The following is a 27,138-nucleotide window of genomic DNA, read 5'->3' as shown; positions in this document are numbered from 1 at the left end:
CCAGGAGAGGGAGGAGGTGCTTTGTGCTCTCACTGAGCTCTGGGGTGCCTGGATGTGCCCCGGGTGTGCAGACAGGGCTCTGCTGGGGCTCTGCAGTGACCGATGGCAGCGCCGGGTTTGTGCCTCACACAGCCGCCCCACAGGAGGAGCTTTGTGCTCTGCTGGGGACTCACATCCATCATCACAGGCAAGTAAACCCGGTGCCGTGGTATCCTCTCTGTGAACCTCTAAAGCAGCCAGAAAGCAGCAGAGCTGTTGTTTGATGGTGTTCCATTAGCTCCTTCAACAACGACCTGCGTTTCCACCCGGGGCTTCCATTCCCAGGTCCGTGTTTGGGAATCCACAGGGAGATCTTTCACTCAGAGTGACAGCCTGCACAGGGAACAGGGTAAGACAGTGATGAGAGAAGGTTGGAGAGGGTGAGAGCAGCAGCAAGTCCAGAGCAAGTCCAGGTGCTTGTTGCTGCGTGCACCTCTGCTCCGCGCTGAGTAATTCCTAATTACAGCCCCATCCCGAGGCACACAGGGGAGCACAAGTGGGAGCTGGGCCACTCTTCCAGCCCCAGTGCTCAGGGGCAGGAAAAGGTGAGCTGAGGACAAAGCCAGGGACTGAGGCAAAGCAGAGTTTTCCCTCCAGCAGATTGTTCTAAAGCTGATGCATCCGTTCCCGAGGTGCCTTCGGAATCTGCTGCTGGGGATGGCACAGGTGGTGTGGGCAAGCTCTGGGCACCTCCCACCTGCAGTGGATAGAACACTGGCCTCAACAGCTCACTACAGCTCTTTGAGTGCTTTCTCAAATGCCTGGTTTAGGATGAGATGAAAGCCGAGGGTGTGGAGGTGCTCTGACTGACCCAAATGGCCTTTTCCTTCCCTCCAGTGGGTCACTCACCTTCCCAGCCGTCCTTCCTCAGCCTAGAGGAGGAAGAAACTTCCAGGCTAGCAGAGAGGAGATGAAGCATTGTCCTCTCCCATGGCCTCCTTGCACTGCTGGACCTTGCTGTTTTGTCTGGACACAGGGAGTGTGGAATAACAGGGCATCCGAATTCCTCAGGTTATTCATGTTGTGTGTGACACATGCAAGAAATGAAATAATGCTGAGGGTTTTTTCATTCTAATCTGTGTCCATAGTGTGGGATGGCTGTGCTCCCCTGCCCAGGAGCAGGAACTGTTGGGTCCTCTCCATCCAGTCTTTTCACTCCTTGAAATTGCTGAATTATCTTCAACAAACTGGTACCGGAAAGATAAAGTCACTAAATCCCACACATGCTCATCTCGATGGATTTTAATTAACCTTTTCCCTGCAGCCCTGCTCTGTAATCCAGGCTAATTGCTGCAGGGATTAAAGCCTGGCACTGCTGCTTGGCCAGACAGAACGAACCTCTGCAGTGTTCCCCTGCCTGTGCTTCCAGCTGGGATCCATCGCCTCCTCCTCAGCCCTGCAAGGAGATAAACTGCCTCCCTACCAAATATTGAATACTTTGCAGAGCTGCTGTTGCCACTTTCTTCCCCCTGACATGTAGCTCTTGTTGGAGATAAATCCGTATTCCTTCTGGAAGGACCTGTGTGTGTTCAGGGAGTGCAGCCAGCCAAAGCAATCACCTCACTCTGTGCCCCTTTGTTTTTTGGATTTGTTTTCACCTTCCCTGTGTTTGAATGCTGTATTACCTGTGTTAGTCCATTCAGGTGTCTAACCAAAGCTTTTTTTTGGATTTATGTTCACCTTCCCTGTGTTCGATTGCTTTATTCCTTGTGTTAGTCCGTATAGGTCTCTAATAAAACATTTTTTTTGGGTTTGTGTTCACCTTCCCTGTGTTTGATTGCTGTATTACCTGTGTTAGTCCATGTAGGTGTCTAACTAAAGCTTTTTTTTTTGAGTTTGTGTTCACCTTCCCTATGTTTGAATGCAGAATTCCCTGTGTTCTCCACGGAGGTGTCTGAGGTTTCAGGGATTGTTTCTGCTCAGGGAAGAGGCTGGGATGAGCCTTCCTTGCAGAAGACATGAGCTGCAATTTCTTTACATAGCAGAGATAAATATCTCTGCTATCTCAGTGATCCAAGCCCCACTCCCCAGCCCTTGCTGTGCTGGGCTCCTGCCTCAGTTGGCCTTCCTGGTACCCACTGCCCCGTGCATGCAGAGCAGGGCTTGGCAAACTCTGTCCTGGCACGGCTCTGTCTTGCTCAGAGTCAGCTGAAGAGAAGCCTGTATGCTTCTCATTTTCTCTCCTTTGCTATTATTAATTTCAACCAGATTTTGTCAGCTCTCCAGTAGGAAAATAACCCCGGCGTGCCACGAACCGCAGCTCACACGGTGTCACGTAGGGCTCTGGGCTCTGCTGCCAGGACCTGCACCAGGGGCAATGTGACCCTTCACAGAGCTGCTCCTCCTGGCCCTGGCAGCAGCTCCTGCTGCTTCCCAGTCCGTATTCCCAGCTGGAATTCTCACTGGGGTGAGCCTCGGGCATGCCTGGAGGTGCTGCTGGATCTGCCAGGCTTGGCTGCTGGATCTGCCCCCTCGCTGCCCCTGGGGACAGATTTGTTTTGGTCACACCATTGTGCAGGGCGTCCCAAAATCTCCCTGGGGAGAGGGAGAATTTGGGATGCAGAGATCAGCGAGGCTCCAGGAAGACTCTGGGATGGGGTGGGTTTTGTGGGGGTGGTGGCAGGGAAGCTACGGCCGCTCTCCCGGGCCGGGAGGGAGTTGGGATGTGGAAAACCCTCTGCAATCATGGAGATTTAGAGGGTGAAAAGTACAAAGGGGGAAGAGGAGACATGGAGAGAGGAGATGTAAAATTACTGAGTATGAGTAATGGGGTGAAAGTAAGAAGTTTACTCGACACATCACTAAGTTTCTTGGACAGTGAATTCTCAACAGTTTCAGATTAGCGTTGAAGGGAAGCAATGGAATAGTCATTTAAATTCAGACCAAGAAACCTTATTATGCTACATAAGACCTTCCCAAACCCCATTTTTCCTGTTCTTGAGCTGAATAGAGCCATTTCTGTGTATTAATAGCTAATCCTGCCCACAGGGTTGAGTAGGGAGTGCCCCAGGGACTCTAGGGCTCTGCAGATCCCAAGTGTGTGCAGAGGAAAATGATTTAATCAGAATTAGGTTGCTTTGACCAGCATGTCAGACTCCTGCCATCACATTTTTCCCCTTGAAAAGCCACTTTGGCTTTGGCTCACTCTTCATAGAGCATCACTCAAAGCTTATGTTTCACCTCAAAAATCTATTCATTTTCTTTTCTTTCACTAGTTAGTGTCTTGGAAACAACAGGAAGAAAACACCAAAACCTCCCAAAAGGCTCAGTTCACTGAATAAAGCAAAGGGCTGGCATTATAGAAATGAGCTTTTTGCTGGGTTAATGGACACCACAGCTGCAGTGGGAGCTCTGCAGGAAGAGCCCAGCAAGACCAGTGTAGCAGGACACCTCAAGACAAGGTTGGGGGTTCTCTGGGAATCACTGGGACAGGATTTGAACTTTAGGTTTTAATGTTTTAAGTATTTCTGAGAAAAGGGTAATTTTATGTTATCACTGCAGAGCTCAGAAGACTCAAACATGCTTCACCTTTCCCACTCTTCCCATTCCATGCCTGACCCAGACCTTCCCTCGCTGCTGGCTGATTTTCTTGGCAATTAATCTGATGAACATAAAATTTGGCTCAGCCAAGGCTGTGTTGCTCTTTTTTCTGGTGTCCTTTTTCTGCCCAGTGGGAGCTGTGGGTGAAGCAGAGCTGGGCTGGGGCACGGGGCACTGCTGGGGCTGGGCTGGGCACGTTCCTGCACCTCTGGCGTGCGAGGACACGGCCGGGTTCCCACCCCGTGATTCACTCAGGAAATGTTTCTTTATCTTCTTAGAGATGGAACTGAGCTGGGCTCAGGGCTCTCCTTGCTGGGAGGGGCTTGGGTGAGCTGGAGGTGAAGAAAGTGCAAAGAGAAACCCAAAGAAAACCCAAACAGAGAGACCCGAAGCTGCTGGAGTTTTTCTCTCCAAGGGGAAGGGAAAGGTTGGGTGCTTTGCTGTTTGTGGGGTGGGGTCTGGTTCCCCTCTCTGATCCTTTCCAGGCTGAAAGGCTGGGTAGGTGCACGGCTGTGCACACCCACAAATGGCAGGAATTAAGGAACTGTGCAGCTCTGTCCACATCATCCCCATGTTTCTGATTATGGCACAGGAAGAAATCTGTCTCAGAAACTTAAAATTTCCTTTGACAAGCAAGGAAGTGTAAAATATCAATTAATCCATTATCCTGGAGTCAGTGGGAGAGGTGACCGCTGGCAGGTGATCAGATGAGGATGGTTTGTGCTGACTGACAAATCAAACTGGGTTTTTTTGGTTGTTGTTCACTGGTTGCAGCTTTGTCCCTGGAATTTCACAAATAGCTTGACTGATTGAACATAACAAAATGGCCAATCTTGTTCCCTTTGCTTTCATTCCCCAGATCCAGATTCGGGCAGCAGAGGATAAATATTCCTGAGCTCAGACACCCTCCTGTCCACTCTCCTGAGCTTTTGCCCACTTTTCCCTTGTGTTTTTTGCAGATGTTGACGAGTGCCAGGTGCACAACGGGGGCTGCCAGCACCGCTGTGTGAACACCCTGGGCTCCTTCTACTGCGAGTGCCAGCCCGGCTTCCGCCTGCACACGGACGGCAGGACCTGCCTCGGTAAGGCTGCCCTGGAAATCCCTTGGCAATCTCCCTCTGCAGCCCTTTTCCTACCAAAATCCCTGGCAGGGTACAGAAAACCTTGATTTCCTCACTCCCTCCCATCCTCTGTGCCCTGAATGTGAGATAATGCTGATGGGTTGTGTGTTCCTCTGTGTCCTTCACAGTTTCTGTCCTGGGTTCAAAATGTTTGCTGTTCTTGCCTGTGGTCACGTACAGCTGGGGCTGCTTTGCTTTTTATTCTGCTTCAGGAGAAGTAACTCCCAAGTGCTTTGGTGCTTCTGCTTTTGGTTCAGGATATATCAGACATGACATTCTCAGAACAGATACATAAATAAAAGTATGAGGAATTTCAAGTCAGGCTTCATTTTGACCTCAGTGTTTCCCCAAAATTCCAGTATTTTCACAGCATTGCTGTGGGCAGTGGGTGAGACAGACAGTAAATGTGGCTGTGTGTGGAACTGTGGCCATAATAATCCAAAACCTTCTTCTCTGGGATGCTGGTAGTGCATTCTCTTGGATGGTGCTTGTCCAAACATCACCATCCAGGCACCAGGTTTGCCCTGCAGCTGATTTTGGGGCCAGTTCCTTGAAATGTTGTCTGCCAGCCCCAAACTGGAGGCTCGGAGTGGAACTCAGAGTCTGCCTCCAGCATCTGTGGCTGTTTTAATTAAACCACTTCTCCCCCACAGCTTCATTTGACACATTTTTCCACTATTTGAGGGATATTTTCATGCAAGTGGAAAGAATTCCCGGGCCATGCTGTTTGCAGAGTTTTCTCGGAACACAGTCACGCTCCAGAGTCTGCCTGCGTGTTCCAGTTGGGAATGGTGATATGAGCAGGAAAAATCCATCCAGGGAAGCTGTACCCACCGTGCCCAGCTCTGCCCTGGCTCACATCTGGCCACAGCTGCCTCCAGTACAGAATGACACCCAAACAAGTGAGATTTAAAGTGCAAGATCCCCATATTTCGCTGGGAAAAATCCAGAAAGAAAACGATGGCAAATAAGGGACAAAAAAGCCAAGCCTGGCAGCCAGCACTGAGCTCCAACACTCGTGTCGGGGTGACGAGCTGCTGCTGCTCACATGTAAGTGTGCTGTGGTCTGTCATCTCCTAATTGCCTCTGGAATATGTTGCTCCCTTTCTTGTGGTGTGTGCAGCGATCCCGCGGCCGCCTGCGCCTTGCGGAACGAACGCGGGGCAGGCTGACACCAGCCCCAGCCCCAGAAGGTGGAACCGTTCTCTGGGAAAGCCTAAAATGCATCTCTAGAGGGAGGAATCTCTTCTTTAAGAGGAATTTTCATCGTTTTATTTCACTCTCCAGGCTTCCCTGCTGGGGTAGCTGAGGATCCAGGCAGGCAGGGCTGCCCCGCTCCTGCTGCCCATGCCCAGCACTGCAAACCTGCTTTGCATTAAACTTGTGAGCAGCATTAGCCATAATGTGCAGTGCTGGAATTCATCTGCCAAAGCTGAGGGGGCTCTGTCCATGAAATCTGATCCACAGGAGTGAGTGGGGCAGTTCCTGGAGCTCTGGGCAGTGGAGCCTGCAGGACCTGCAGTGAGTTTGTGGTGCTGGTACCCCTGGGATGCAGAGCACCCAGGAAAGCAAAGCAGACCAGGCAGGGCAAATAAAAACCTCTCACTGCATAATTATCTAAAAATGTTTCTAAAATATTGACAGAGAGGATCTAAAACGAGGCTTTCTCATTTCAGGACTGGTGGTTTTTCTCTTTACACATTTTTGCCTGTCCATGTGTATGTTACAGCTTCACCCATTGAACCAGCTGTGAGGAGGGGTGGAATATCTTTTCCTTAGAAAAGCTCAGAACAGAGCAAAGGCTCAGAGGTGCCTCCTCTGCTGGTGTTTGTGGCTGTCCTGCTGTACCCACAGACATCAGGTTGCCTTGTGGTCAGTTCTGAGGGATTCGGGGTAATTGCTCAAAGCTGTTTTTCTCTTCAAATTGGGATGTCCTCTCATTTTCTGTGGAGATTCCGTGCTGTTAAAATGCAAAATATTGCCACTAGATATAGGGAATAGGCCAGGAATGAAGGGAACAGGAGACAGTGAGCATCCATCCCTCCACCATCCATCCATCCATCCATCCATGATCCATCCATCCATCCATCCATCCATGATCCATCCATCCATCCATCCATCCATCCATCCATGATCCATCCATCCATCCATCCATCCATCCATCCATCCATCCATCCATCCATGATCCATCCATCCATCCATTCCATCCATCCATCCATCCATCCATCCATCCATCCATCCATCCCTCCATCCATCTGTCCATCCATCATCCATCCATCCTTGTCCTTCTGCTGAGGGAAGCTCGCAGCTCCACGCTGGGACAATCACAAATTTGGGCAGTAGGAAGCTCCTGACAGCCCCAGTGAGATTGTTCTGGGTGCAGAAAGAGGCCTCTCTAGTCAAGTTTCTCGTTAAGGGCTGTCAGATCATGGATCTCATTCTTTAAATGCTTTCTGGTCCCCACAAAACCCACAAAGGCTCCGATGGTGGGTCGGCAGCGCTGAGCTGGAGCTCCACAATTCCCCCACAACGCGCCGGCGTGGCCGAGGCAGCTTTCCAGGGTTAGTTGGTACCTGGGCTGTGACTCAGGAGGGCACAAAAATGACTTAAAATCCCTTTCCCGTGTCCAGCTCTCAGCTGGTGCTCAGCAGCTCCATTGTGCAGGATCCTCTTGTTGTGTCTTTGTCCAAATCGCTGCTGAGAGAGGGAGAAAAGGAGCGAAACAGAACAAAGAGAGGCCTTGGGCGTCCTGAAATTACCTCTTTCTTTATCAGAACCACATGGGCAGGAGGCAGGAAGCTGACATCTCCAGGTCCTTCTCCACTCTTTCAGCAGAGGGATGCAGGCCAGGCTGAGGCAGAGGGGTTTAATGGGAGCCAATTGCTTGTGTTGGCCTGAGGAGCAGGGAGATGGTCTGGATTAACACACAACATGTTTCTGGGAGTTGTCTGAGGTTAGGATAAATCAGTTTGGGATTACATGATGGATCCCTGTTTATATTAGGAGAACTTCAAATGAAGAAATCTCAGTGATAGGGGTGAATAATGAACAGAAGGACCATGTCAGAAGGTTTGTGTGGGCTTGAACTGTGTGTGCAGGGACCACGTGTGCTTGGTGGGGCTTTTCATTTTGCAGACAGCTTGCACATTTTAGGGAATTTGACTTTTTCTTTGCCCAGTCACACATTTTTCAGCCTTTTCTTAGACTCACTGGGGGTTTGTGTGATGCTGCAGAAGGAGCATCCTGCTCAGTTCTTGTTACAGCTGCTCACAGTCACTCCTGGGGTATCAGCTTGCTGCTTCTGGAGGCAAATCACTTGTCTCTGAAGGAAAGGTGAGACAGAGGAAAGAGGAGGAGTGAGAAGAGAGAGGAAAAGGCAGAAGGGCAGCTGGAGGGTGCAGAGATCAGGTATTAAATCATCTCCTGTGTTAGGCTGCTGCTGCACAGATCCATTTCCCAGGTGCACTCAGCAGCAAAAACCTCCTTTGCATCCCTCTTGATCCATTTCCCAGGCCTGAGAGGGTCAGAATCTGGGAGCAGCATCTTCCAGCAGCACTGCACTCCCCTCAGACAGCGGGGCTGGAAGGAACCTCCCTCTCTCAGACACTGAAATATCATCTGTGGAAAATCTGTCTGAGCTGTAATTACAAAAATCTGTGTGATGTACAGGATGACACTGGGCTTGGCAGCCTTGTCACAGAAATGTTAAGCTCGGCAGAGCATCTGGGAATGGAAATATTTTTAGAGTGGTTCTGTAAACAGAATAAAAACCCCGAGCAGTAATTAAAACAAGGCCAGCAGTGAGGTCTGCTGGCTGTGACTGCAAGGAGCCAGCTGAGGAGACCCAGCCTCACATGGGCTCTCCTGAAATATTGTGTGGAAGAACCCAGACTTTTGGTTTTTTTCAGTTGTAGGAGTTTGCAAGGAGGCCGTTATTTAAACTTCAAATTCATCTGAATAACTGCATCCTGGGTGGTTATTTTAGACATAAGATGCATTGGCTTGTTCCATGTTGGCCCAGTGCTTTTCCCAGATGAAGGAATGTTTTGGCAGGCATCAGCATTGTTTGACTTGTTTTCTTTTTTATTTTTAAAAAAGGCGCTCCAACAAGCACATTATTTATGGCTATTTTGGAATATATGTTATTAAACACTTAAATATATTGGAATATTTTTAAATGACCACCCATCTCTGCTAGAGCTTGAGTAGTGTAACTCTGACCCAGAGCTTTTCAGGAACGTTAAGTATTTCTGTTGTTTCCTTCCAAATGGATTAAAGGAAAAAATGCCAGCACAACTAATATAAACCCCGAGTTCTTGCTCCAGCTTTATGTTTTGTATGGCAAAATCTTGACCCTGTCAAGCTGCTTTTATTCCCCCAAATGTTGTTTAGCTAATTAGAGGCATAAAATGAGAAGCTGAGTTATTTTAACATTTGGAATGAGAGTGATCCTCAGCTCTGAGTCAAAGTTGGTTTTTTTGCTGTTTTTTTTTTTTTTTTTTTGCAGGGGAAGGGTGGGCAGAAAAAAAATGAAAATAGATATTTTTTTTGCTTTTATTTTTGTCCTGAGCCAAATATTTGTTTTCACTAATGTACAAGAACAAGGACCCAACTTGCCTTGGGATTCAGAGGTGTGCTCCAAGCAGAGACTTCTGCTGGCAGCTGCTTTCCAGGCTCTCCTGCTTCCAAAGTTCTGGAGGTTGTGGAGGGCACTGTGATCACCTAAGGATCATTCTGGGGAGAGATGGTTTTCATTAGAGATATTTTTAGCTTTCCTATAAGATTCCTCGTAGCCAGCACGTTACTTTATTCTGGAGTTTGAAAAATAGGTCAGAAACGTGTGAGAGCAGAGCTCATCGTTCTGCTCTGCTTAAGGGAGCCAGGGATGGGTTTCCAACATGGACTGGGGCTAGCTTGAGCCATGTGCCACCAGCCCAGTGGGTTGTGACACTTTGGTGGCTCCTGAGAGACAGAACAGCGTTTAAAGGCCAATTCCCCAATTCTCATAAGATGCACCTCTCTTTGCAGAAGCCCAGTGCATAAGGAGTTGGGTGGTTTAACTCAGGAGACATCCAGTGCTCCAAGGGGGAGCTTGTATGGCTTTGGAGGCATGACATTATCCCACAATGACTTCTCCACCAGAGTCCACAAATCCAGCTCCAGACAGTCCTTCCTTGTTTTGTTTCCCAGCTCAAATTCCTCCTGGATCTGAAGCCAATGGTCCTGGAGATCTGCAGTAAAAACAAAACTTCTGACACATTGCCCTGGCTGCTCGCAAGGTGCTCACATCCCAGTTAAACATCCCATCCTCTGCTGATCCTGCAGGGACATCCCACATTACAGGAACAGGAGGAGCAGGAGGAGGCTGTTCCCAGGCTTGGGAGGAGTCCACATGTTGGGTCACAGGGTCTGTTTTGTGCCGTATCCCAGGCAGGACCTTCTGTTTCCTGATGCTTGGAACCTGCTGGGCTCCTCGTGCAAGGCCACACAGGAAAGCTGTGTCACGGCCAGGATCTCCAGCTTTTGTCCTGAGCCAAATATTTGTTTTCTAATGTACAAGAACAAGGACCCAACTTGCCTTGGGATTCAGAGGTGTGCTCCAAGCAGAGACTTCTGCTGGCAGCTGCTTTCCAGGCTCTCCTGCTTCCAAAGCTCTGGAGAGTGTGGAGGGCATTGTGATCACCTGAAGGATCATTCTGGGGAGAGATGGTCATGGGGTTTGTTTTGTACCATAGCCCAGGCAAAACCTTCTGTTTCCTGACTGTTTGGAACCCGCCAGGTTCCTTGCACAAGTCCACGCAGAAAAGCTGTGGCATGGCCAGGAACTCCAGTTTGGAAGCTCAATTCCCAGTCCTGCCTTCACTGAGGATGAAATCAGAGCTCCTGCTGCTGGATCTCTGCGTGCTCGGGGTGACACCGCTGCTCACAGCAGCAGGGACCCCACGTGCCCCAGGTTCCACACAGAAATCTCCTGGTCAGAGCCCTGTGTGTCCATACTGGCCAACCCTGAGGGGTTGTTACAACTGGTCCAGGTATGGACACACAGGATGGATCTTAAAACATTTTTCCCTGAGTGTTCCCACAACTGGCAGCTCCTGCTGGGCGTCGGTGACTTCTGCACATCACGGAGCCAGAAACTCAGTTTTTGCTACAGGAAAGCCTGCATGTGCCTGAGCACAGCTCTCTGAGCAGTAATGGCTCAAACCAGCTGTGCCACTGCACCTGCAGGGACTGTCCTGGATTAAAGGATGGGAATTTCAGCAACAGCACAGGAGTCTGGCTGCTGACACGGCGCCCTTTGGAGAGGGTGGATGCCTGACAGGAAACCTGCTTCCCTCCCATGTAGTGCTGGACAGGACTGACCCAGCTCCCTGTGTCCTGGAATCACCTTCAGGGAGAGTGCTGGGGCCTCTTATGGTGGGAAAGAACCATTTTAAGGGGAGATTTAGGCTGGGCATTAGGGAAAAGTTCTTCCCTGAAAGGGGGATGAGGCATTGGAATGGGCTGTCCAAGGAGATGATGGGGTCACCATAATTTATTCTACCTAACACCGTTGAGCTGATCTTGCCTTGAAAGAGCAGGGTGCCCGCCTGGTACAGTGGTGGGTGGTTTGTCCTGCACTGCCCGCAGGGTTTTGCAGCACCAAACCCCACTGGATTTAAGCTCCTCCTTAACACCCTCCTTGCTCATGAAGTCAGCCATGACCTTGTCACTGAATGTGCTCCAGTCATCGATTCACACGAGCTTTAAGAGTGTGCAGTCTGCCCTTCACCCACACAGGTGCCAAACCTGTGTCCCTGTGTCCCCAGGAGCCACCCAAACTCCTTCTGTGCCAAACCTCGTGTCCCTTTGCCTCGCAGCTCTGAACTCGTGTGCCCTGAACAACGGCGGCTGTGAGCACGACTGTGTGCAGGTGACGCTGGCCCAGCACCGCTGCCAGTGCAGGCACAACCACCAGCTGCACGAGGATGGCAAACGCTGCATCCGTGAGTCCTGGGCGGCTGGGGAGCCATGGATTCCAGCCGGGAGCTGTGGGATGGGGATGGTCAGATGTCCAGCAGATCAGACTGGGGGATTTCCAGTAAAAACTCTCTGTGTTTTGTTGTCATGGACATATCCTGCGGCTTGTTCCAAGGGATGGGATGAGCTGGAGGGGTTGTAGCCAACAAAAATGAAATTGTATGAAGGCACAGGCTGCTGTGGGAGTGGAGGGACAGCAGTGTGTGGCAGTGGGGTGGGATCTTCTCCCTCTCTGGCTGACCTGCTCCTGGCTCAGGAAGGAGAGAAGCTGAAGGGGACAGAACACAAGGCTGTTCTCATTCATGGAAGTTGGCATTCAAAAGGCAGGAAGGAGGGAAATCCTGAGCTGTGAAGTTGCTATGGCAAAAGGAACAACTGGGATGTTGCAAACACAGCAGTCAGTGGGGTTTGGAGCATCTGTCCTGGGCCTGGGGCAGGTCAGAGATTGGCAAACGTCTGGGTAGGAGCACTTGGAGAAAATTGCCAGCACTTGCTGTGTAATCTCTGCAGAGGGATGTGCCCATGCCAAGCTTCTGCTGGAGGGGTTTTACCCAGCTTAATGCCAGCCTTCTGCAGGACCTCACAGCATCTACATCCCCCCGAACGGGTGGAGCAGGGATTTTCTGTCTGACTTTCACAGACTGCAGGCTTTCCTGCTGCTCTGTGCTCTGCTCTGCCGCAGTGCCACGGGAGGCAGGATCCGTGTGGGCTGACCCGGGCCCTGTGCTCTGCCTGCAGTGAGGAACCCATGCTCTGACAGGAACGGGGGCTGCATGCACCGCTGCCACAGCCACGGCGGCCGCGCCCGCTGCCAGTGCCACCCCGGCTACCAGCTGGCCCCCGATGGCAAGGCCTGCGAAGGTGAGTGCCCTGCAGAGCTCCCCGGGAGGAAAAGCCCTGTGTCTGATGGGCGAGGGAGTGCTCAGTGGGAGCAGAGTGCAGGGAAGCACACGCCTTCCCTTGGGCGGCTCAGGTGGAGCCGCAAGAGCCCTGCTCGAGCTGTCTGCAACAACAGAGCTGCTCCAGGGGAAATTCAGGCTGGGAATCAGGGAGAAGTTCTTCCCCAAAAGGGGGATCAGACGTTGGAATGGGTTGTCCAATGAGGTGGTGGAGTCACCATCTTTTATTCTTTAAGAATTAACTGGATGTGGCACTGAGTGCCATGGTCTGGTAACAAGGTAGTTTTAGGTTAAAGGTTGGACTCGATGATCTCCAAGGTCTCTTCAGGCCAAATTGATTTTGTGATTCTCTGAATGTCCCACTGTCATGTGATCCCATCTCCTGGGAAGCTTTACAGCAATTCCAAACTCTTACCTCTGTGTCTTTGTTAGTCTGGACCCCAGTGAAGAGTTCAGGGTGCAAGAAACCAGTGCAGAGCTCAAATACCATAACAATAGTCCTTTGGAAGGATGTTTAAAGTTCAGCCTACTTACCTTAGGCTTGCTCCTTCTCCCAGATGTGAACGAGTGCCTGGCGGGGCTGGCCATGTGTGCACACCAGTGCCTCAACACCCGGGGCTCCTTCAAGTGCACCTGTAACCCGGGCTACGAGCTGGGGGCGGATGGCAAGCGCTGCTACCGTGAGTACTGCGGGCTCAGCTCTCCAGCCTTCATTTCCTTCTGCCAGGCTTGGATTAACTGCACGAGATGGTATTTCTTCTTGGGACAGATGTTTATCTTTTATCCATGTTACAGTCTCACAGATCCTGAGTTCTGCAGCACTTCACTCTAACAATCTGAAAATGGAGCCGTGTCTCTCCCTCTACAAGGGAGATAAACTGTCTAATTAAGAAATGTCCTGCACCTAAATTGTTTTCACTTTTAACCCAATAACCAACCAACCGTGGCCTGCAATGCAGATTTTTTTATCCAATTACACAAAACCACCCAAACCTATGGAGAAGAAGGTGAAGAACAAGGAGAAGAAAGAGAAGAAGGAGAAGAAGAAGGAGAGAAGAAGGTGAAGAGAGGAAGAAGGTGAAGAAGGAAGAAGAAGAAGGACCAGTCTCCGCCCTAAAACCTCCATCTTGCTTTTTATATATTTTTATATTCTAAAACTTTAAACTCTAAGTTTTCCACCCTGTGATATCACACACTCCTATTCAAACTCCACACCCACAATCCCAGTTCTGTCATTCCATTTTGGAAGCTTCTCCATGGCAGTGCAGAGTTCTCTTGGGGGTCAGTGCCTGTCAGCACAGAAATCTGAAATCCTCAGCAGCCAGGGTTCCAACACTCAGCCCTGCCCAGCAGGACAGAGCACACCTGGGCTGCTGCAGGCACATGTTTGTCACTGCCCTGTGGGAATCACCAGGGTCAAGCTGTGGCAATCTCTGCTAAAGGATTTCACAAGCAGTTTTTGAGCTGTTTACTCCCCCACCAAGATAAAAATCTCAGTCTGATCTTTAAAGTCACCACAAAGCCACTTTAGCTGGTTAAGACAATTGATTTGGGGCCATTTGGCTTCAAATAAGCCAAGTTCTGCTCTTGGGGACTCTCTGGACAAGCTCAGTCAGCTGCAGATGTGTCACTGGAGGAATTGAGCCAGTGAAGGGATCACATCTGCTCCCATCGAGGGAAGAAATAAAACTCTGTGATGCAAGAGTGAGCTGGACTGTCCTCACAGCTTTATGCAGCTGGTGCATCCCAGCAGGGCCAGGCTGAGCCAGAGCCACCAGCCCCTCACAGATGACAGCCACCGTGTCAGTCCCAGTGCTGCAGCTGGTGTTACTGGGAGCTGTGAGGGTCCCCTGGCGCAGCTGCTGGAGCTTGGCAAGGATAGAGGCAAGGCTTTGCAGGCCATAAACGGATCTTGAAAGGCATCAAACAGAGCAATATGGGGCAGCAGGATGATGACATGAGGTTGAAGAGCCTAAGTATGTACACAGCCGCCTTCTTAGGGACACAGCCAATCTCACACCATGACACTGGCATTGCCCTGGGGTCAGCAAAGCAGCCTTTCCACATGAAAGGTTTCTCCCTGCCCTTCCTAGCACGTTTCTTTTAAGCAAAACCCTGTTTGTGCTGCTTTAATAAGAAAAGGGAAGAGAGGGATGACAATCACGTTGTGAAATCTGGAAAAAGTCTTCCACTGCAGCAGAGATTTTGTTTTTGACAAGCACAGATCCATTGGGAAGCATCAAGCTCCCTTTCTTTCATCCTCCTTGGGTCTGAATGCACGAAAAACTCAGTGCTCTTGAAGGCAGAAATTGTTTTCCTGAGGTTCAGGACTGAGTCAAAGTTCCATGAAACAAGTTCCTTTTAGTTTAAGAAAGCTTAATTAACTAGACAAGTTTACAGAACCGTTGCCAAGCTGGGATGATCTATGGCTGCAATTGATGTTTGCGCCGACCGCTTTTGACATGTCAGGAGCTAACGATTCTCGCTGTAGGCATCTGGATGTTTCCCTACTTAGCTGTGTTCTGCTGCTCCCATTTCTGCCTGGCACCAGAACAGCTCTGCTCTGAGGCTGAGCCAACTTTTGGCTGGCAGCACACGCTGCTGCTTGGCAGGAGTGGGAGCAGTTGGATCCGCAGCCTGTTCGTCCCAGAGACTGTCCAGAGCCTGCTCCACAACCCCGTCCCTGACAGGCTGCGTGAGATCCAGAGGTTTCTTTTTATACCTCACTTCCCAGCCCAGCAGTGGCCTCTGTGCTGAGCTATTTCCATCCTTTCCCACTGCAGATCCCCCTCCTCAGCAGGGATGCAGTGCCAGGAGCTGGTGAGGGCAGGCAGGGTGTGTGCGGATGTGTCCCACGGGATCCTAACCAGGCTGCCTTTTCCAGGGATAGAGATGGAGGTTGTGAACAGCTGTGAAACCAACAACGGGGGCTGTTCCCACGTGTGCCACCACACCAGCTCTGGCCCAGTCTGCACCTGTAACTTTGGCTTTAGGCTGGAAGAGGACCAGAAGTCGTGCACGGGTAAGGAACGGGAAAAGGCCAGACCTTGATTTCCAAGCACATCCTGGGTAAAGATGAGGATCCCTCTTGGGATCTTTGGTCAGGATCCCTCTTGGTTACTGTGTATGTGCACTTCAAACGGGCTAAAGAGGCTAGAGAGTGATGGAAAGTGAGAGCAGATGAAATATTGCTCTGCTCAAAGATACCCCAAGCTTCTCTCAGGATATATGTGGACAGCACTTATGACTTGGCCAGTAATTATGACTTCCAAACTAATTAGTTTTTCCCGGATGACACTGCCCTAAGCAGGAGTCAGTCAAATTACAAGTTATCCTGCTTGTAAGGACAGAAAACCTGTAACCACAATCCCCAGCTGGGAATCACAATGAACTCCCCTCAAGGACTCAGGATTCCTCCCTCGGTGGGGAGGACGATCTGTTAACACAAAGCTCCCTGGTTTCACGAGGAACTCGAGAATTTTGGCTTAGCATTTGGCAGCAGATCAGTGAAAGCTCCCCAGAACTAGTCAGGGAGCAGTTTACCAGTCCCTGCCACCACTCTGCAGTGTATTAACACCTTTTTTTTTTCTCATTTAGATATCAATGAGTGTGACACGGGTTCTCACTGTTGTCAGCAAGACTGCTACAACTACCCTGGGGGCTACGAGTGCTCCTGCCACGCCGGGTACAGGCTCAGCACCGACGGCTGTGGCTGTGATGGTGAGTGCCAGCACCTCCCTGGGCACCAGGCAGGGCCACACAGGGAATGGGTCCCTCTACTTCTAATTTGCCTCTTGTCACTCACCTCAGTTTGTTTAGTCTTGGGCAGCTCGGTTCTAGCCCCTGTGCTAAGCCCAGCCCAACTGGAGAGGGGCAGTGGGATTTTTGAACACATCAAGATCAGGTTGGGCTAACTCAGAGTGAGCTGACCCCATTATTTCCCAAAAAATATTTGATGTTTAACCCCAGAGGGCAACACTGCCCATCACTTTCACCCAAGGGATAAAGACAAATAACAGTGTCTGTATAAAAAACAGCCAAGATAGTGACTAATGAAGCTTTTAATTAGGAGAACAGGAAATTCTCCTACCTGGTTGAGAACAGCCAGGCATTTCTTCCAGTTTCTCCCAGCTCCTACCAGTTTTCCTGCCAGCTTTCTGATGAGTCACCTTCTCAGCAGAAGGAATGTGGGGAAAAACCCCCCTAATAATTGTTCTCACTTCCAAAGTTCTCAACATTTCCCAGGGGAAAGAGCCAAACACACCCACCTGTTCCTACACAATTAATAATGGATGGGAACTGAAGCCCAGCACATTTTTTTGTTGAAACCCAGGCATCCTTAATCCCTGAGGTTGTTTAACTCCATTTTTAGAGCTGATGGCTTCACATATTTAGCAGAGAGGATGCCACCAGCCTATAACTGCTGCATGGCCAGGCCCCTGTCGCTGCTCCTGTCCCACTGGAGTGTCCCATGTTTTGTAGATGTGGATGAGTGCTCTGCAAACAACGGTGGGTGTGAACACACGTGCCAGAACCTGCCAGGGTCGTTCCAGTGTGGCTGTGACATTGGGCACAAGCTGGATGAAGACAGAAGGAGCTGCATCAGTAAGTGCCTCGTCCAAGATGCCTCAGCTGGGCAGTGGGTCCCTCCTCTGCCTCCTGTCCGAGCCAGGGCCACACAGATTGGAGCTCCTTAGCCCTGCACCTCATCTCCTTCATCTCCTTCACAGCATCTGAGCAGTGGCAGGGCCTCAGCCCAGCCCTGGAAAGCTTTCCCAGGCAGGACCACTCCTGTTTCAGCCTTGTTCACAGCACTGTCCAAAGAAGTGCAGGGAGCTCTGGCACAGCTACACCTCCGACAGCTGCCCAGCCTGCAGTGTTAAACCCTGTCTCCATGGTAAACACAGAGCCAGAGCCCCTTCCCCAGCCTCTACAGCTCTTCCTTGTAAGAAAAAACATTATTTATTTGTAGCAGTACAGAGATCTTGAGCTCACATACCTGACCTGGGCCCTCTCTGGCCAAAAAATCCCCCAACAAACAACCTGGGAAAGTTTTAGAGGTGTCAAAACAGGGCGAGCTCAGCGCTGCAAACCTGAGAGCCACGGAGAGTTCTGGTTTCCCTTTGCTGCTGCAGAGCTCCTGAACCAGCTCCTGTCCCACTGCTCACCTCCCATGGACCTCATGGAGCTCCTGTCCCACTGCTCACCTCCCATGGACCTCATGGAGCTCCGGTCCCACTGCTCACCTCCCATGGACCTCACAGAGCTCCTGTCCCACTGCTCACATCTCAGAGACCTCCCAGATCTCCTGTCCCACTGCTCACATCTCAGAGACCTCCCAGATCTCCTGTCCCACTGCTCACCTCCCAGAGACCCTGTCTCGTTCCCACTGTGACGCTGTCACCTCTGTCCCTGCTCCCCAGCCATCGAGGACACGGTGGAGGCCCTGGATGGCCGGCGCCCCGTCATCCGCCCCATCCCTCACGTGGCCATCCTGCGGGACGAGTTCACCCAGCTCTTCAACGACGACTACGAGGAAGAGGAGGAAGAGCTGGAAGCACGAGGGGAGCACACGCTGTCAGAGAAATTCGGTGGGCATTTTGCAGCAGCGGTCAGTGCCGTGCTTTGCCTGGGACTCTTCGGGAATGATGGTGCAGGCTGGGTTTATATGTTTGGTGAACACACCAGGCCTGTTGAGTGCCTTTTCTGCCTTTAGCCCTGCTGCAGCCTCCACATGGGGAGGCTCCAAGCTGCCCAGGGTGCTGCAGCAGCCTCGGGGAGCCTCTCACCCGTGCTGCCTCTCGTTGCAGTGTGCCTGGAGCACACGTTTGGCCCCGACTGCAGCCTGACCTGTGACGACTGCCAGAACGGAGCGGCGTGCGGCGCCGAGGGCAGCGGCTGCCTCTGCGCGCCCGGCTGGACGGGCGTGCTGTGCAACCAGAGTGAGTGCAGCTCTGTCCTCTGCCCCGGGCTGTGCAGCCCTGCGAGGCCGTGGCCAGGCTGAGCCCCATCTCCCTCTCCATCCCCAGCTTGCCCGGCCGGCACCTTCGGCAGCAACTGCAGCCAGAGCTGCCGGTGCCAGAACGGCGGCACCTGCGAGCCTGCCACCGGCGCCTGCCGCTGCCCGCCCGGCGTGGCCGGAGAGCTCTGCCAGGACGGTGAGTCCAGCCTCCCCTCGCCCTCTCTGTCCTCCTCCTCCTTCCTGCTGCCAGTGTCTCAGCAGAGGTTTGCCATCGCTTGATGCACTGCCGAGTTTTCCCCAGCCTGGGCCAAGGGTGGGCTGTTCCCAGAAAGCAGCACTGGGATAGAGCTGTAGGGCTTAAAGTCTACAGCACAGGTTGTAAAGTGTCCAGAGCAGGAGCAAGCATAAGGGAGAGGGCTTCAGAATGCTTTCCAAGAGGATTTATTCCATGGAAGGGTCAGGGAGCAAAGACAGAGGAGGTAGGTGTGTAAGGGTTTTTAAACGGGGGTGGTTTGAGGGCAGGGGATAAATCAGCAGCTAATCAGAGATGTCCTGGGGACGGGTAAAGGACAGGGTTCACAAAAGCATCTTCCAGTGAGGGGAGTGGAGGGGGTTGGGGCCACATGGACTAATGGGACATTGAACTTCAGGGGAATTCCAAACAGGGGGTTGGCACCAGGTAGGATTGACAGGGAACTCAGGGTGGATTGACAGTGGGGTGGAAGGTGCAATTTGGACCAAACCATTACCTTGGGCAATAACATAATGTGCCATTAGGAGTAAAAACACACTGCAACAATCATTGGAGAAATGCTGTTCTGGCCATGGCTGGTGCTGCTCTCAGATATCCCAGTTGTGCTTCTCTGAAGGCTGGAAGTGTTTCCTGTGGGGTTCCCTACACTGGTCCTTTTGTAGCTGCTCATCAGCTGCATCTTTCAGGTCTCTGGTTGAACCATCCCAGTGAGAGGGGCTGGAACACATTCCTGCTCCATCTGAGTGCATCAGCCACTGAGTCTTGTGTGGAATAATGTCATTTTAAACCAGCACTCTTCCCCCACAAAACAGTGCTCCAGGTGTTCTGTCTTTTGCACTCAAAGTCTCTGTTCACTGTTCATCCACAACTGGAGGCAGAGATCTCTATTTCATGGGACATTCAGTGGCAGACACAGAAAAGAAATGTCAAACCCACGATTTCCATGGTTAATTTCCATGGAAACCATGGAGGGATTTACCACCCAAAGCACTGGAAAGCTGTGACAGCAGTAGTTACCCAAAGTACCCAAAGGAGGTGTCACTGCTGGTGGTGCTCATTTCTTGCACCCAAAGGGTTAAAATTTGGGGGACATAATTTGAAAACCAGAAAGAGGGAGACAATCAGAGATTCAGACAAAAGGACTTCAGTCACATGTTGGGAGCATATGGGAACTATTACTGAAGGAGGAGAGTGAAGCAGAATGCAAATGAACACAAGAGATACCCCGACCTCTTCTTTCTGTAGGAAGGAGGTGATTGAGGGGGACAGAGAGAAAACAGGAAGGTAAAATGAAAATAAACAATGCAGAATTGCTCTGTTGTCCCAAGGTGGCATTTCCTCTGCTCCTCTGTTCGTAGGGACGAGGCACGTGCTGCTGGGCAGCTGCTGGCCAGAGCACTGTGCTGACACAGCCGGTCTGCCATGTGCTTCCAATACTGAGATCTTTAGCATAACTGAGAAAAAACAATAATTTTATTCACTTAATAGTGCAAATATCCCTGTGGCTTTTCAACAGGAGCAGCCACATGGGTTGCTTTCTCACGGCGGACAGCCTTGACCTCTCAGAGCCCTCTGGGTGGGTTATTTCTATCCCAACCAGCAGAGTTGCTGGTCTCACTGAGTGCAGAGCTGATGGGTGCCCTGGAGCACCACAAGTGGCAGCAAGTGACATCCCCTGTGACAGCTGATTTGGAGCTGGTGCAGGGAATCTGATTGCTCTGCCCCTGGGTGCATCCCTGCTTGGGTGCATCCCTGCTTGGGTGTATCCCTGTCCTGGGTGCATCCCTGCCCTGGGTGCATCCCTGCCTGGGTGCATCCCTGCCCTGGGTGCATCCCTGCCCTGGGTGCATCCCTGCCCTGGGTGCATCCCTGTCCTGGGTGCATCCCTTCCCTGGGTGCATCCCTGCCTGGGTGCATCCCTGTCCTGGGTGCATCCCTGCCCTGGGTGCATCCCTGCCCTCACACAGCTCCAGTTCTGGTGTGTTTCTCTCAATTAAATCAACCTGCTGAAACTGGCTCATCTTCCCAGGAAACCTCTCTTTGTTCCTCTGTTACTAGGGTGCCCCAAGGGATTTTTCGGGAAGCACTGCAGGAAAAAGTGCAACTGTGCCAACCGGGGTCACTGCCACCGGATTTACGGAGCCTGTCTGTGCGATCCCGGCCTGTACGGCCGCTTCTGCCACCTGGGTACACCCGGATTCCCCCCGGATTCCCCCTGGATTGCCCCTGGATCCCAGCTTTTCTGCCTGGGAGCTCTGCCCCTGGCTGAGCAGCTGTTCCTCTCCCTGCAGCGTGCCCCAGGTGGGTGTTTGGGGCCGGCTGCTCGGAGGAGTGCCGGTGCCTGCAGCGCAACTCGCGGGACTGCGACGCCAGGGACGGCTCCTGCCACTGCAAGCCCGGCTACCACGGCCAGCACTGCCAGCACAGTGAGTGAGGCACAGGGTCACCCGTCCAGCTGCCTTGGAAAAGGCCTCTGGGGTCATCAAACCCAACCTGGGACCCAACACCACCTTGGCACCCTGACCACGGCACTGAGTGCCACGTCCAGGCTTTTCTTGAACACCTCCAGGGGTGGAGATGTCACCACCTCCCTGGGCAGCTCGTTCCAATTCCCAGTCACCCTTTCTGTGAAGAATTTCTTCCTAATGTCCAGCCTAAACCTCTCCTGGTGCAGCTGAAGGCTGTGTCCTCTCGTTCTGTTGCTGTTCCTGGGAGCAGAGCCCAGCTGGCTGCACCCTCCTGGCAGGGAGCTCTGGAGAGTGATGAGGTCTGTCCCGACCCTCCTTTTCTCCAGGATAAACAACCCCAGCTCCCTCAGCTGCTCCTCACAGGATTGGTGTCCCAGACCCCTCACCAACCTTCTCTGGACACACTCCAGCCCCTCCACGTCCTTCCTAAATTGAGGAACCCAGAACTGGACACAGCACTCGAGGTGCTGCCCAACCAGTGCCCAGCCCAGGGGAAGAATCACTGCCCTGCTCCTGCTGGCCACACCATTCCTGATCCAGGCCAGGAGCCATTGGTCTTCTTGGCCACCTGGGCACTCTGCTGGCTCATGTCCAGCCTGCTGTCCCTCAGTCCCTGCAGGTCCCTCCATGCCTGGCTGCTGTCCAGCCCCTCTGTCCCCAACCCAGTGCTGCAGGGGTTGTTGTGGCCAAAGTGCAGGACCTGGCACTTGGTCCTGTTAAACCTCATATCCCTGGATGTGTCCCATCTATCCAGCCTGTCCAGGTCCCTCTGCAGAGCCCTCCCACCCTCCAGCAGATCCACACTCACACACTGGTATCCTGTTCCCTCAAAGCACCCCCAGAACATCCCCCTTTCTCCTCCCATGGGCTCTTTTCCCTGTTAATATCCTCGGGGGAAAGCTCTGTGGGGACAGCTGTAACAGTGGTGGGACAGCTGTGACAGTGGTGGTGGGACAGCTGTGACAATGGTGGGACAGCTGTGACAGTGGTGGTGGGACAGCCGTGACAATGGTGGGACAGCTGTGACAGTGGTGGTGGTGGGACAGCCGTGACAATGGTGGGACAGCTGTGACAGTGGTGGTGGTGGGACAGCCGTGACAATGGTAGGACAGCTGTGACAGTGGTGGTGGGACAGCTGTGACAGTGGTGGTGGAGCTTGGAAGGCTGCTCAGCACCCGGGGCCAGGCTCTGCCAGGGGCAAGGAGTCATTTCAGAGCTTCTTCCTCTCTAACTATGGCTGTTCACAGGCTGTGACCCCGGGTTCTATGGGGATGGCTGCAAGAAGAAGTGTAGCTGCTCTCCAGGAGTGCCCTGTGACCCTGTCACCGGGGAGTGTCACCAGGAGTGTCCCCCCGGCTACCACGGCGAGCACTGTGACCAAGGTGAGGCAGGGCCGTGCAGGGCAGCTCTGTGTGTGCTGGGAAATCACCAGTCCTCACCATTTTGCTTCACAAAACGGCACAAAAGCACTTCCAGAGTCCCCTGAGAGCCCCAGCCCACTGCAGATGGTTTGATGGGTGGCCCACAGAGACTTCAGGGGACACAGGAGCTGCCATCCACAGGTCTCTGTGACACACTCTTTTAAGTGGGAGAGAGAATTCCTGGTATAAAATGAGCCTGATTCAGAAAAGGAGAACAAGGTGTCTCTTCACCCTGCCACTGGACATCTCTGTGTTGATTGGTGGAGGTGATTGGGATCTAATTATCCTTCCCTGGCCTTGATGTCTTTTCCCTTCCAGGCAATCCCTGCCCAGCACACCAGTATCACATTTTCTGCTCTGTTCTCTATTTTTTATTGAAACTCTGTTTAATTTGCAAGTGCAAAAGAGTATTTTACATTTAATTTACAAGAGAATTCAAACTTCTGCCTCTGTATGAACCTCCTAGAGCAGTTTTGTGCTCTTCCCGTGAAGGGCCAGATGATGGGATGGTAACTGAACTACCCAGCTCTGTGTATGTCTGACTGTGTCCAACACTCAGGCTCTGAGGGTGCAGATTTTAAAATCCTGGGAGTGGTTTGTGTGCCAGAGAGCTTCACTTTGAGCAGACAAAGGTGCTTTCAGAGAACCTAAAGGCAGTGAGTCATTGGACCAAGGTGATGATTACAAAATATGAACACAGTGTTTGGAAAAGAATAAGTTCTGCCAACCACAGAGCTGAGTGGTGACTGAAAAATCAACCCACTCCTGCTGTTGTGAGGCTGGGGCCTCCTGAACCCACTTCAGCTGGTTAGGTCCTGCAGAAAGTCCCAAAAGTTGGGCACTTGCAGACTGACTGCAGCAGGAGAAGACACTGCATGGAGAGGTTGGAAGTGGCCAGCATCTGGATTTGGATCGGAGCATCCCGGGAATTTCTGTGCTAACTGATGTTCAGCCAAGCACTGCTTCTCCCCAGCCTAGAAGTTGCAGCCATCAGCCTCACTGATCTGCCAGCAAAGGGTCGTGGTGCAGAGCCCCATCTTGGAGAGGGTTTGGTCAGGACAAGAGCTGCAGAAAGCACAAAAATCCCAATGCAATTGCTACCATAGTGCTGGAAGGAGAGGTGGGAGCAGCTCCTGCAGGGCTGTGCTCCCTGGCGGGGTCTGAGAGCCCTGAGCCCCCCGTGGTGGGATGCTGTGGCCCCTGGAGCCCCTGGAACCTTGTCAGGCTTGGTGCTCCCGCTCAGGATATTTTTAAAAAGGGTAAGAAAGGAGCTGAAGGCTGTAGGGGGGAGTCACAGGAAATAACACAAATATTTGTATAGAAATAGTAGGCTCTTGGCTGTTGTTCGGATCTGGAAATTATTAAAGGGTGAAGACAAACATCTGCCATCAATTAGCAAAGAGGAGGAATAACAAAAACTCCACTGTGTCACTGGAAATCGAGGCGCTGCGTTTCCTCTGCGGTTTGTCAGTGCCGGTGTGTTCCCTCTGCTGAAGCTTTTCAGAACATTGGCTTTGGTCAGCATGGAGCTCTTGTGGGGGACTCAGGGAGGATTTAAGGATCTTTGGTCTGGGGCCCTCAGTTTGCATGTCACCGACTGGTTGCTGAATTGTGGCACGGGGTACAAAGATCAAACCGAGCTGGGATCAGCAGAACCACGCTGGCATCCAGAGCAGAGGGAAGGAAAAGCACTTATTCCTCCTCTGGATGAGGATGTTCCTTCTTTCCTGCTTTCTGTCTGTGTCCTGCTGCAAACCTGGCTGCTTCTTAAAATCCTGGTGCTCAGATCCTGGAGGCATTCAGCCAGGGAGGTGAAAACCCTCAGAGCATCTTGGAAAAGCCAAGGGGTGGTTTGGTGTGGGGCTGTGACCCTGGTGCTCTGCACCGCAGCCCAGAGACAGCAGGATGGCTTGGGCAGCGTCCTTGTCCAAAGACTGGAGACCAGTTTGGCCTCAGTTTCTGGGGATGTGAGCGGCCACTCTTGCAGGAAGGAATACTTGTTGAAAGCACACACACAGGCAGACAGACCAGGGCAGCGGTGGCAATGCTGGAGGTGACCAGTGTGGCTCACAGAGGAGTCACACCCAGGCTCACAGAATCACTGATGTTGGAAAAGACCTCCAAGATCACCAAACCCAACCTCTGAGCAAACACCCCCATGCCCACTAAACCACGAGCACAGGTGGGAACCTCTCACAGCTGTGGGAACCCTCCACAGACCCAGAGGCTCCTGCAGCCTGCAGGGCCAGGTTGGTAAAATTCTCTTGGATATCTTGGGGGGGATGTTCTGACCCTGCTGTTCTCCCACAGAGTGCCCTGAGGGGACATTTGGGCCAGGCTGCCAGCATCCCTGTGCCTGTGGAGAAGCACCCTGCGACAGGAGCACGGGGCAGTGCCACTGCCCACCTGGCTGGACAGGACACGACTGTGCCCAAGGTGAGCACGGGCAGCAGTGCAAACACTCAGGGCTTCAGTGTAAAGGGAGCGATTTAGGTGTAGACATCTTGCTTTTCTTTTACTAAAACTCATTTTAAAAACACCCAGTGCCATTAGAATCATCTTTATGGAAAATGAGAAAAAATTGCTGATTTTGATGGTGAGTCTTAACACAATGAAAAAGATGAAGATATTTTTTGTTGTTGCAGTCTTCAGTGTAGGAGAGGAGCCTTTCTTTATTCAGGCATGTTTTTAATTGCCTTCACCAGATTACTCTTTAACTGCTGGAAAACTAGAGAGTCCGAAATGGAAAGCTTTTGCATGATTCTGCAGTATTGCAGCAGCTGGAAGGTATTAGTCACATAGAGATGTCCTGCTCCTAAAATTTTGGCTGAGCAATGAAACTACGTGTGCACAGTGCTTACCATACATTTCAAGCTGCCTTTTTTCCAGGCCCTGGGGCAGCTTAGGGCCAGTTGGAGAAGGATTCTTGCCCTGGTTTTAGCAGTTTAGCCTTTTGCTCCTTCTTTGCAACTCCCAGCAGGTGCTGGGGCAGTGACTGATGTGCTGTCCATGGTGTGACGGCAGCTGTGGAGTCCCTGTGCCAGCAGCACCATTTCTCACTGAGGAGCCCTTGGAGCTGCCTGCGAGTGGCTGCAAATCCAAAATTGGCATGAAAATCCTGGAGTGAGCTCAGAACAGCCCTTAGACAGGGAGCAGGCAGGGCCACGCTGTGCTCGCTGGTGCTGCCAACAAAATCCACGTCTCGCATGAGCGCAGCGCTGACGGCGAGAGGGAGCCTGGAGGGTTCCCCTCTGCCACCTCGGCTCTGATCCCAGTGCTGTGTGTTCTCTGTCTGCTCACGCTCCAGCTTGCCCTGAGGGTCTCTGGGGACCGGGCTGCCAGGAGATCTGCCCAGCCTGTGCCAACAACGCCAGCTGTGACCCCGCCACCGGAGCCTGCCTGTGCCCAGCTGGCTACACGGGCCAGCGCTGCCAGGATGGTGAGTGCAGCCTGGCGTGGGTTCCTCATCTCCAGCAGGAATGGGTGGACTTCAGCTGAGCTGGACCTTCTGCTGCAGTGAGTGGAGCACCCAGTGACCGACCAGGCACTGCCACCCCGAGCTCTGTGCACATCTCCGTGCCCTCACTTATTGGGGTGCAGCCTGGGGACTTCAAAGTCCCTCTGGTCCCATCTCCACTGTAGCAACTCCTGCAGCAGGAGAAAAGAAGGCAAAATGCTGAGCCCCTTGTCCCGTGCAGCACTGCACTCGGGGTGTCAGAGCTGCTGGTGCTCTGCCGAAGCACCGCGGTACCCGGGATTCCAGCAGCCACCTGCAGTCCTTTTTCCCTTTTCCCTTGGCAGTGTGTCCACCCGGCTGGTTCGGCCCCGACTGCCAGCTGAGCTGCAGCTGTGGCAACGAGGGACATTGCCACCCTGTGACGGGGGCGTGCAGCTGCCCGCCCGGCTGGACGGGGCACCACTGCCAGCGAGGTACCACCCCTGCTCTGCCCCCTCGCTCCTGGGCCACTCTGACCCGTGCCAAGCTACACTGCCACCTCCCATTCTCGCCTTCATGCCGTGCCCCTGCCAGGGAAATCTCTCTGAAGTTCTTTGCCGTGTCTGTGCGGTGCTCCACCAGCTGTCCCTGTGCCCAGGGGATGCTGTGCCCGCCGGCCGGGGCAGCGCGGTGCCCACGCTGTGCCCTGGGGCGCACACCAGTGATGGGCTCCTGCTGTGTTTTTGCAGCCTGTGACCTGGGCCGCTGGGGCCCCGACTGTGCCCACGCCTGCAACTGCAGCAACAGCGACGGCAGCTGCAGCGCCCGGAGCGGGCAGTGCCTGTGCGAGGCCGGGTACACGGGCACCCGCTGCGAGCAGAGTGAGTGCTGCCCTGCCCTGCCTCCTCACACCCACCGGCCTGCCGGGCTCCCAGGGACAGGCATCGCCCCAGCCCAGTCCCCCTCCCTGCCTGCCATG

At 52.5% G+C, this 27,138-nt stretch overlaps 1 protein-coding gene across 4 annotated transcripts in view; it reads left to right on the top strand.

The window, feature by feature from the left end:
* The window catches only part of MEGF6 (multiple EGF like domains 6), a 91,804-nt gene that overhangs the window by 51,540 nt on the left and 13,126 nt on the right, over positions 1-27,138 (top strand). For all 4 annotated transcript variants that reach the window (XM_077788134.2, XM_085558814.1, XM_085558816.1 and 1 more), the window contains 17 exons: positions 4,539-4,661; positions 11,561-11,686; positions 12,459-12,581; positions 13,177-13,299; positions 15,504-15,641; positions 16,217-16,339; positions 17,102-17,224; positions 18,043-18,210; positions 18,430-18,561; positions 18,649-18,777; positions 20,893-21,021; positions 21,126-21,260; positions 22,550-22,684; positions 25,034-25,159; positions 26,031-26,162; positions 26,525-26,653; positions 26,909-27,040. In XM_077788134.2, the coding sequence (XP_077644260.2) occupies positions 4,539-4,661; positions 11,561-11,686; positions 12,459-12,581; positions 13,177-13,299; positions 15,504-15,641; positions 16,217-16,339; positions 17,102-17,224; positions 18,043-18,210; positions 18,430-18,561; positions 18,649-18,777; positions 20,893-21,021; positions 21,126-21,260; positions 22,550-22,684; positions 25,034-25,159; positions 26,031-26,162; positions 26,525-26,653; positions 26,909-27,040 (2,226 nt within the window). The remainder of the gene's footprint in view (positions 1-4,538; positions 4,662-11,560; positions 11,687-12,458; positions 12,582-13,176; positions 13,300-15,503; positions 15,642-16,216; positions 16,340-17,101; positions 17,225-18,042; positions 18,211-18,429; positions 18,562-18,648; positions 18,778-20,892; positions 21,022-21,125; positions 21,261-22,549; positions 22,685-25,033; positions 25,160-26,030; positions 26,163-26,524; positions 26,654-26,908; positions 27,041-27,138) is intronic.

The sequence above is a fragment of the Lonchura striata genome, chromosome 21, assembly GCF_050655825.1.
Source record: "Lonchura striata isolate lonStrDom1 chromosome 21, ASM5065582v1, whole genome shotgun sequence".
Taxonomy (NCBI): Eukaryota; Metazoa; Chordata; class Aves; order Passeriformes; family Estrildidae; genus Lonchura; species Lonchura striata.
The sequence above is the reverse complement of the archived record's forward strand: the minus strand, read 5'-3'. Positions and strand labels throughout refer to the sequence as shown.